This window comes from Aedes aegypti, chromosome 3 (genome assembly GCF_002204515.2).
Source record: "Aedes aegypti strain LVP_AGWG chromosome 3, AaegL5.0 Primary Assembly, whole genome shotgun sequence".
NCBI classification, from domain to species: Eukaryota; Metazoa; Arthropoda; class Insecta; order Diptera; family Culicidae; genus Aedes; species Aedes aegypti.
This window is the reverse complement of record NC_035109.1, coordinates 185854847-185866251: the sequence shown is the minus strand read 5'-3', so window position 1 is coordinate 185866251 and position 11405 is coordinate 185854847. Positions and strand designations below refer to the sequence as shown.

General features: G+C 40.6%; 1 protein-coding gene and 1 long non-coding RNA gene across 2 annotated transcripts; both read right to left on the bottom strand.

Moving 5' to 3' along the window:
- Positions 1-2184: 2184 nt before the first annotated feature.
- On the bottom strand, positions 2185-8373 carry LOC110678058 (SAM50-like protein CG7639). The gene is made up of 7 exons (XM_021850577.1): positions 8044-8373; positions 7800-7975; positions 7556-7737; positions 7357-7495; positions 3373-3913; positions 3189-3315; positions 2185-2630 (listed from the first exon to the last, which is right to left on the bottom strand). Exons 1-7 carry the CDS (start codon positions 8062-8064, stop codon positions 2479-2481), a joined length of 1338 nt encoding a protein of 445 aa, XP_021706269.1. The 5' UTR covers positions 8065-8373; the 3' UTR covers positions 2185-2478.
- An 891-nt stretch (positions 8374-9264) lies between these two features.
- On the bottom strand, positions 9265-10670 carry LOC110679426. The gene is made up of 2 exons (XR_002502481.1): positions 10158-10670; positions 9265-9717 (listed from the first exon to the last, which is right to left on the bottom strand). It is a non-coding gene; the product is annotated as an uncharacterized LOC110679426 (long non-coding RNA).
- Positions 10671-11405: the final 735 nt, after the last annotated feature.

Genomic DNA, 11405 nt, shown 5'->3' with positions numbered 1-11405 from the left:
TTGCACCTCTTGTCTTCGCCATAACGATCCTGTAGGCATCACCCCACGGGTTCGCGTTGGCACTCTGACAGAGTCTCTCAAAGCAGGCCTTTTTGCTTGCCCTTATCTCGGACTTCAGCGTGACTTTGGCAGCGGTGAACACCGCCCGTCGTTCTTCACGCTCCTGTGGCAGTCTACAACGTAAGCAAAGTGCGACGTTGCGATTATAGCTGATCCGTATCAAGTACCGCTCGATAATGCCAACTGGGTTGCGGACAACACGGGAAAAGCGACGATACCTTTTTTGACAAGGATCGGATTGCTTCGACAATGTTCTTTATTGTAAAAATACCTATCGAGGTCTGTACTCAAAATTTTTAGAAAGGTCAATGGACGACCTCTGACTATTTTTCTTTGCAAAAGTAAGTTTTCCATTTACTATGGAAATACAAACTTTGAACGGCTGGCGCTAAATTATCATCACCGATCGAGCTGAAATTTTGCACAGTTGTTATGGGACCGAAATGCAATCCAAAAAGTAGACTGGAGCGAGGATTTATATTTTTCATATAATCGTGTACCAGGCTAATGTTCAATGCTTCAATCCGCTAATAGAGTCCGCGACATGTGCAAAGAGACAACTCAGATGTTGACAAAAGGAATGGGATAACTCCATTAAAGGTAAATGTCTATAGCAACAAGAACCTGCATATGTTCGGGCACCCAGAATCTGCGTGCCTCAATTGTGCTGCTGTGGAGGAAAAACCGGAGCATGTCGTGTTCGATTGCCCGGTTTTCATTATTGTGAGAGATTGGCTCAAGTAAAACTCCCTCTATTGCCTGATCTCGTGTGCAATTCTTCTTTATTGACGCCCTACTTTATCTACTCCTGACTCCTGATCTTCCTCTCTTCCCTTGCGTCCGTCTTCAACGCCGGACGACGCCTCCCACTTTCTTATTACTACTCTGCCCATATTCGCATAACAGTCCCATGTTCCATGGGATTTCCTATAAACATGGGACTGTTATGCGATTATGGGCAGACTCCTACCTTACAAACAACGCTCTTCGGGGCCCCGCGCACTGTAGCACCTTCTCTGCTGCTCCTTTACTGACCACTGCACTGGTATTGTTCTTCTTTCTGGCGTTACGTCCCACTGGGACAAAGCCTGCTTCTCAGATTAGTGTTCTTATGAGCACTTCCATAGTTATTAACTGAGAGCTTTCTTTGCCGATTGACCATTTTTGCATGTGTATATCGTGTGGCAGACACGAAGATACTCTATGCCCTGGGAATCGAGAAAATTTCCTTTACGAAAAGATCCTCGACCAGAGGGATTCGAACCCACGACCCTCAGCATGGTCATGCTGAATAGCTGCGCGTTTACCGCTACGGCTATCTGGGCCCCAAGTATCACTGGTATCTCTTGTTCAAATCTGGCCAAGGGGTGGACGCCTCCTTCTTCACTTCTCTCCTACGGCCGCAGCCTCTCGCGGACCTGCTTCCTGTCTCGTGCGCTTCTCGAGCCTTCAAAGACCCGTGGATTTACTGGAAAGCCTGGGTTTCCAAGCGCACTCGGTTGTCGTACTGGGCGGGTTTTCTCACACTACTAATTAGCGAGTAGGGGCAACGCAGATTGGGTTGGCACTCTAAACGGAATCCGTAATGGCGATTTTAAATAAAAACCACGATTGTGGGTACGAACAAAGACCGCGAGGTCCTGGATGTCTACTTTCACTCTCACAGAGATATCTTCACAATACCTCTAAACTTTTTATGTTGTTTTTGATTTTTGGTAAAGCACAACTGCTGTCTTCATATATCATCAGGCTTATGAAGCCCATTTCGCCACTCCCATGGCCGCCGATTCGTGTGGCTCTAGCACAGCTCTTGTGATAAGGATAGTCTTTCATATATAGGATGGTATAATGGTGGCTGCGTTCATGGGAACTTCTGGAACATCCTACTCTAAGCTTTCTACAAACGTTTTCATTTTTTTCATACAATAGGTACATTTACGTAAATGAACGCGACAAAACTCATCAACACTAGACATCACACTGACACTGGTTACAACCATTAATATAAAACGGAACAGATGCCCGAACGCTTTCAGACTCAAAAAAACTAATAAGAAAAACCTCATACTGTATCGTAGAAAGAGTAACACCAGGATTGTTCGGAAAAAAATTAACGAGTTTTGATAGGTTTACTAAGCCACAGTTTAAAATTTGCTAAACTAGGCTAGAACTACCGATTTGGTTTTAATGAACTTAACAGTAGTCGTTCTCTTAATAACAAATGACTGATGTCCGATTCTGCGAAAAAATAGCGTTGTAACAGATTATTAATGCGTAATACGAACCATCCCAATGACTTCTGAGGGCGACATTTTCCTTAAGCCAGCGTCCGAAGTTAGTAAGGAGGTAACTGTAGCAAGGCTCTTCGAGTGTAGGTAGGTTGGTGCGTATCTATCAGAACTAGATGGTGTTCCGTCTTTAGATGAATTCGTATCCTATTCCGAACTGGAATCCTTTTTTCACGCGATCTCCGGCTTCGAACGAGAGCGGTTGGCAGTAGTTGAACTCGATACGTGCCTTTTGGCCTATCCTAAATGCAAGACCCGCACCGGCCGTGCTACGAAGCTTGTCTGAAGGAAGAAATTGTAGTTCGTTAGTTGTGAAATATGTTTTAGGACCTTTCAAATACCACGTGAACAACTTAGAAAGGTTATGAAGGAATTGTAGCGACTGAGTGTTCTTAAAAGATACTTTAAAGGTCTTATGCCAGAATGAAAGAGATCAAACAGGAATCAACAAGAGACCGAACAGGATTACTACGAAGATTTATTCAGGTAGGTATTCATTGATTCTTTCACGGACAATCGTTCTACATAAATTTCGCCAGGAGAACAAATTTTCCAGAGATTTTAATATATACAGTCAACTCTTCCTAACTCGATATTGAAGGGACCATCGAGTTAGGGATGTATCGAGTTACAGAACACAAAACCAGAGCAACTGCGATCCAAGGGACCATCGAGTTAGCCATGAAAACCAACTTTTACTATGGTTCTCTAACTCGATATTGAGATAAGGAATATCGAGTAAGGGAGAGTTAACTGTATTTTGAAAACATCATGTGGATATTTGGAGGAGTGTTCACGTGATAAAAAGATGATTCTTTTAAAACTCTTATGCTGACATACCTGTTGTAAATGTATTGCATGTTCCAAAATTGTAGAATAAATGCGTCCTGAAAAGATCTCCAAAACCACCGAAATACCTACTGAAGGGCAAGGGACTCCACACGTGGATTCCTGACGCCCAGTAAGACTGTGGAAAATCGATAGAGTTAGTTCCAAATGGTACCGAAGTCTATTAAGGTCATACCTGACACCCTGCAGCGACACCATCCCGATAGGGACAGGCACCGGCAATCTCAAACCCTCGCAAGGTCTGCGGCCCGCCCGGGAAGAACAGCTGGTTGATGGGGATGGTTTCCTTTCGTTTGTCGTTCAACAGCATCCCGAAACGACCACACAGTTGTAACGAAATTCCAGCAAACAATGGCATATTGATTTCACAGTGCACGTCGCTTTTCACCGTTCCGAACTGCGACAGTGAACTTCCCATCAGTTCGTTCGTAGTTTTTACAAATATTCCATTCGTGGGAAACACATTGCTATCGCGGCCTTCGAAGACTCCGATGTATCGTATGATGGCCGCCAGCTTTGGGCCGCAGTTTTCCCGCACAAAGAACGGAGTCTGCTTGTCCAGAGCGAAGATTTCCTTCATTCCCACCTCGTACTGTAGACTGTTGCTCAGGCCGAAGGGCAGTGCAAATGAGAAATCCAAGAGGACTCCCGTTTCATCGGTACGGAACTTGGACCACGGGGCAGGTGAAGAGTGTTTGAATACCGCAATCGATGTCCTGTGATGAGAGAAGTGTGTAATTTTAGTAAGGATTTTGAATCTTTTTCAACCCACATCAAAATTCGAATCGATACCTTTCATTTATTTTCTTAATTTATTATATTATTCAATTGTCTGCTTGCTTGCTGTTTTAAATATTAATAAATGCAGGCAGCTCACAAAAGGCAGTGTGCTGACCGATAAATGTTATTTTGGGCACACTTGTCTTGTTTCAAAAACTCTCTAGGAGATTCGGATTTTGTGTGACCACCAAGAACCTGCTAAGTCTAACATAATCTTCTTGGAGACCCTTATTTCGACTACCTGTAATTTCGTAACCCATCAAGTAATCTGTACTATTCATCAGGTTGAATAGGTATTCACGTGGACTAGGAATAGAGATACTTACTTCATGTCCACATTCATGCCTGGTTTCGGAAACCTTGAGCATTCGAGAAATAAGTTTCCATTGTAGTTTGTGTATGTAATTCACATCGGTTCTATTCAGTTGATGGATATTTTTGCCAATGGACATTCCATGAAAATTAAGGTGGTCTATGCAGAACCGGTTCGTTGGGTCTCGAAAGGTGGGCAATTCGAAAAGATTCCTTACTTTTATGCCCAAAACATTTTGAACGACGTCTCAATTCAGATCTACCTTTGCGATGACTTAACAAAATGTAGAAATTGGTTTTACTTTGTTTACTATATTGAGGCCTAAACATTGTAGGCTTCTCGATAGCACAGGAATTCACAATGTATGTGTGTGCACATACCACGAAAATGTGAAATTAATGCTTAACAGTTTAGGAATTGTCTCTCAGGCAGAAATTAGTGAAAAACTGTTATGCGATGTTTAAGTAAGAACGACTGATTATTTATTTTTCGAGAATGTGAAAATTGTAATTCCAATGAAAATATTACAGGAGAAATAAACTCGCTTTTAGAGGAAAGCGACAAAGAAGATGTAGTTTTTCAGCAATGGCTCACCACCGATCGCTGTAACTTAGAAACTATAATAAAGCCTGTTGAAGAATTTGTTACGTATTTCGTAGAGAAAGTCAATAAGCTCATAACTCATGATTTTATTTGCAAAGAACAGTCTTCTTTTCTACGAAACAAACAAGACTCCTTAAAACAAGGTGAAATACTGGTAATTAGCGATTTTTCTGAAAATTATAGTTTTATCGTACAAAACGCTGCTCAAGGATTCACTGGAATAATTCCCAAGCAACGATACACCTATTCGAGATTTACCATAAAAAAGATAATAAATTGGAAAACGCTAATTTTATTATAATATCAGAAGTGTTGACCACAGTAGCAGTTCAGCTATTTATTTCAAAATTGAAAATTTTTGTTAAACAAAAAATAAATTTCTCAAGAGTTATGTTTATGTCAGATGGAGCTGCAGCTCATTATAAAACCAAAAAAAAAAAAGAAAATTGCCAGCTTATGTAATTTCAAGAAAATACATGGATTGGAAGCAGAGTGGCACTTTTTTTGACATATCCCACGGCAAAGGCCCCTGTGACGCTATTGGTGGCAGTCTCAAGCGAATGGCAAAAAGTGCAAATCTTGCAAAAGACTATGGAAACACAATCGCAACTCCGCGAGAACTATTCGACTGGGCATTGAAACAAACTGATACATGTATCACCAAATTAAATTTCTGTTATATATCTAATGAACGATATGTTAAAATGTCAGAGGAATTGTTTGATAAGGTTAAAACTGTCCCTGGTACCCAAAAATATCATTGTTTTATGCCTATTAGTGATACACAAATTGCAGCCAAACGGTATATCAATTCAGAGGATTAACCAAAAATATTCAATTTATTCAGTAAAGCCCAAAAATAATGTAAATATTCATGTGCAGATACTACGTTTTAGGATATAGTAGTAATAAAATTAATAATGCATGATAAAAACAAACCACGACTTTTTTCATAAGCATAATATTGACTCTTTACAGACACCTGTTAAGATTGGCTTTGACCAAATAAGAAATGAAATATTTTTGTGATATCTTTCCAACCATAAAAAACCCATCGGATTGTTCGACGGAGTTGATTTTCTCATTAGCGGTTTGGTGCGAGATCAATTGCATTTAATTTAAAAAAAAACTCTGTATAATTCCGTTTTATTTCTTCTAACTACTCCCAATAAAACAAATATAATCTATTTTGTGATTAAAACTCATTTATCACTTGAAAATATGATCATACTAGACTATTTAGAGCGAAATAAAAAATATATTATAAAATCATTTTGGACTTAAAAAAAATCGATGTTAGAAAAACCTTTTTCTCTAAAGTATGCCCAATTTGCAATGTATGGACGACCTTTAGTAAATTTAATCACGGAACTTTTTACTTAAGGATGATCAAAATCTGAAATGGCCGTTTTTGTAAATCGACTTTAAAGTATTCAATCTTTTTTTTTCAGTGTAGAAAATGTTTTTTTTTTATTTTTTCAATTTTTTTTCTAAAACTTCAGGAAATTTTACGACAGTCCCACATACAACACTTGTTTGTAGGTCTTACCGTTTTCGAGTTATACGGGTTTATAAAAAAACTTTGATTCTTTGCAAATGTTAGTGTAGATCGATTTTGAAAAAACAAAATATGCAAAGTATCTTAGTTTCACATACTTTTGACATCCAGAAAGTTTCATTGAATTCTGAAGGGGTGCTGCCAATCGCGTGTCGAGTTGGCGTGAAATCCGTCTATTAAAGGCATTTTCAGTATCCAAGAAAACACCCAAGCAGGATTGCTGTAAGAATTCGGTGTAAGAGTTAGTGTATAAATCTTTGGGGGAAATACTGATCTCTTAGGGCAATCCTTTTTTTATTTAAGACACTACACGTTAATGCTTCCAGTGGGCTATTTGCCCTTTGAAGGAAGCACCACACTAGACAACGGACTAGCATGCAACACCCAGTGGCACAGTCGGAAAACATTCCTCTCGAAAAGTTTTTCGGCCTGAGACGGGAATCGAACCCACACTCCTTAGCACGATGTGGCTAAATGCCTCGGTGACACTAACCACACAGCTACGGAGCCCCCTTGTGGAAATTACACAAATTCCTTTGTGAATCCTTTGAAAAATCGTTGATGAGTGAATCTCTAGAACTCTTATAATGGATCCTAGAGGAGTCCTCGAAGACATTCCAAAGGGAAATCGCCGGAAAATTCATTTGAAGTGAATCTTTTTCTTTGGGAATCTGAGAAGTTTTGGAAGAACCTGTCGTGAATAGTCGCGTAGAACGTCTAGAATTTTAAACCAACATTAATTGAAGGCATGAAAAGAAAGACTGACTGACTTTCGATACCGTTTTGGTAGAAAAGAGACATTCATTGAAAATAAAACTTGCATTATAATAATGACCAAGTCTCAAAAAAAAAAACTAATCGACCCTATCTATGCGCCTATGGCTGTAATGAGACCCGATACTTACTCTGGACTGTAGTCTCCGACAGTGGTATGATAGTATGGTTTCGTAAACCTTAAATTAAGTACACTGCTCCGAACATAACTGTAGCTGTAGTTTAAACTAAGCCTTTCACCTCGTCCGAAAATGTTTGGTGACGTTAGTTCTAAAAATAAGACGATTATCATCAAAAATATAGAAAAAAAACAACTGTGTTCCTCTATACCTGCAGTTGCAGCACCATCGTTTTGTCCCAGCTCGGTGCCGATACTTCCGGTAATACGCGAAAGTTCATCCCCCTGGAAAGTCACCTCATAGCCATTCTTGGTTGCGCCTTCCCCTTTGCTGGTATCGATGTGAATTTTCAAATTTTTAAAAATACCTAACTGCATAAGATTATCCTTGACGCTGTAAGTATTAGAATTATGATTTTAACCGAATTCAATTCTTAATCCGTGAGTTTCCCTCACTTGGTCGTTTCGACGATAACGTCCTGGAAATTGGCTGCCGTGAAGAGGCTTCGAATCGCTCGCTGGATGTAGTCATCGTGGGTCCTACTGAGGCCACTGATGTGAACCCGATCGACACGGGCTTTGAACCGGGTAAAATCTACCTCCCCCTTTCGACCACCAGCAGAAGCAGGTTCCTGGAAAAGAGACAGTTCCAAAAAGTAGTATCATTCCACCGAAAACCAAAACCAAAACAAAACCTCACCTTCGATTTGCCGCTTCCCATTTGGAGTTATGTAACCGATTTTCCACAGCAAATTTTGCGATTCTTGTTTGCCTCGACTTAGGGTGATGTCAGCTGCTATCTTTCGGTTGCTTTTTCGGGGGAAAACAAAGTTTTTCGCGTGAATTTATCCCATCAAGCCAAATATCAAGGCTCACACTTTCTTTCGGTTCTGATTGGGAGAGAAGATTACACGATACGACGAAAGGAAAATCCGAATCGAAATGTTGACGTTTCAGGTGTCATGTTTTGATGACTGAGGTAGGCGTAACATCAGCCGGTGCAAGTCGGCGTAATTTTGGGTGGGCATTTAATGTCGTTTTCGTTTTTATAAAATCCTGGGTCGGTGATCAACACATAAACAAACCAACGTCAAACAAAGTGTTGTTCGATCGAACCTGAATCGGGTTGGGGTTGAAACTGTTGTCGAATTCGTTTTTGTTCAGTTCCAACCTAGGTTCGCACTAGTTCCAACCTAAGTGCTGTCAAAACGTTTTTTTATTCGCACAGGTTGGACCTAGTTTCGCACTAGTTCCAACCCCAAATCCGATGGGTTCGCACTGTGATAAATCACGGTTTCATGACTGGGTTCACCAATACAACTGCAATCGAACTGTCATATCTGTAACAACAAAAACAGTTTTCGATTGCGGTTACGAAACAGGTTTCGCTGCTTCTGCGATTAGAAATCTGAATCAGATTCTGACTCGGATTTCGAAGATTTGTTTTTATCAGTTATTTCGGAAAATAACGATATTTGAACAAAAGCCTGTGGGCAAAGTATTGAACAACATGAGGGAGAACTAAACGGATGAAGAGGTAGTACCTATATACATTAATTTATTTATCAGGGCTGTCCAACGTACGGCCGCGGGCCATATTCGGCCCATTTTATGCTGCCCTCAAAGAGTTTGAAGATTATTTTTCTTGGCCCGTTGAGAATTATAACAAATTGGAGTAAGCACATCACTGACTAAACTGACGTGACTCTCGATTGCAGACGGTAACCGAAAATATGCAACGGTCAATTCAAATGATGAGTGGTCGCATAAGTCAAACTGATGCGAAGGTGACATTTATACAACGAGCATCTTCATCAGTCAAACCAAACAATACACACTGGTTTCAAACTAGTAAGGTATGAGGAAAATACTAAATCTAAAATAAACTAAATCAATTTCGTATGATGCATTTTAGTTTTGTCAAAACTATCGACAATCATGTGAGTCTGATTCTAAAGCAATATATTTGAGTCTAGAAAATTTTATTTCGTAAAGGAAAGTTTAGATTTTTGTATTCTCTATTTCCCAAATATGATTAAATATATTCCTCGTATTTTTACCCGAACATGTGTAGTTTTTCCTCGGAGTGCTAAAGATTTGTCCGTCAAAGTGTTTCTTTACAAAAACCACCAGATGGAGTTAGTGTTCCAACGTATTTTCATTCAAATATTTGGCTATTATTCATGAAGCAAAATGCTCTAGCCACCACGTCAGTTTAGTCAGTGGTCTCCCCGCAGAACCTAATGTCGAGACTAGGAGTGATCCGTCCTGCCTTGCAGAAAACTATGCCTTGGGTTTTCTTCGGATTCGGGAAGAGGTTGTTCATTGCTGCCCAGTGTTCTATGGAGCCCAAATCTTCGTTGATACTGTGAACCTGAGAGAGACTCGCGAAGAGGAAAAATATCAACGTCATATGCAGCCCAGATTCCCCTCTCACGAAACGTCAAATGCAGCCCACCGTTTTTATGGCTGAAAAAGTGAAAAGTATTGTGTTCAAAGTAAACTGTTATTAAAAACCTCAGTCGGCGGAGCAGTTTTTTCCAAAGTTGCTGATAAATCTAAGCAGAAGATTAATTATTTCTAATGTCTGCTACGTTTGCTGGCATGAAATTTCACTCAAATGGATATTTATGATTCGATGTGATGCAAACTTAATCATTTTTTGCTGAGAGGTTCATGTGAGGATTTGAACAGCATGCGCATAATTGGTATGCGCATGCGCATAATTGGTATACACAAAGTGGAATAAGAAAAAAAACTCAGCAATCACAGAAAAAGAAGACCGTCTTCGCGAGTCTCGTCTCAGCTGTGAACCAACCTATCTACGTCATCAATAGGTCCAGATACGTAGATCTGAAGATCATCCGCGTAAAGATGATACTCACACTTTAGCATGGTTGGTAGGCTATTGATAAATAAACTGAACAACAACGCACTGAGGCACGATCCCTGAGGAGTACAGTGGTCACACTATTATGGGTCACCCACTAATATGGGTCATTTGCATTTACATTGCATGTGGAACAGAGTGACTAATAATCGTGACAAGGTGACCCATAATAGTGTGGCCACTGTACCATCTACAAGAATCCTTTCTGCCGATATTTCTTCTCCAAGCTTGACCACTTGGCTTCTATCTTGTAAGAAGGACTCGATCAACTGGACAGCTGACTGGTCAAAACCGAATTCCCTCTGTAGCTTTTGGTGTAGCTTTGCGTGTCGTACACAGTTGAATGCCAGGGAAAAATCCACAAGTACCATGACAGTGCACGAGTTGGCGTCGAAATTGTTGTAAATATCATGTACAACCTTAACCAATGCAGTCGTAGTACTGTGATTCTTCCTATACCCGGATTGGTGCTTATCGAGGAGAGGCGGGTCTGCTGCTTGTAGGTATTCGGTGATCTGGTGAAGTAGTATCTTTTCAAGTACCTTGGAGATGGCCGGGAGCACGCTAATCGGTCGGAAGTCCTTTGGCTGAATTGGACTTGCTGCTTTTGGTATTGGAGTAACTATGGCTTTTTTCCAGATATCTGGAAATGTGTGCGACCCTATGATGGTGTTGAAAAGATTTACAAGGAGTGGTAGTATGAAAGGACACAGCATTTTTACGAAAGATATGGGGATGTGGTCCGAACCAGTCGCATTAGATGATATCTCGTAGATCCTCTGTGAAACATCAGCCGCATCCGTATATCGAAATTCAAACCGTCGGCGGGTAGCATTGTTCCCAAGGGCGTTGTTCTCACCGCGCGAAATTAAAGGTGATGCTATCTGTTAAGCTGACCGTTGGAGATGTAGATGGCCCTCAGCAAAGAACTGATTCAGCTGGTCGACATTTATCTGCGTATCGGCCACATTACGTTTGGGATTGTTGTGTATACCGTCTCTTTGGAGATTGCTCCAGAGTTTCTTTGCAGGTAGCTCAGGAGAAAAATTCCTGTCTGCATACCTCTTCTTCGCAGCTGAGATCAGCGTGCTAACTCTGTCACGTTTTGCGCAGTAGTCTTGCCATTGCATATCGCCTCTTGCTCGGTTGGGGTTCCTCGAATAGAGTTGAAA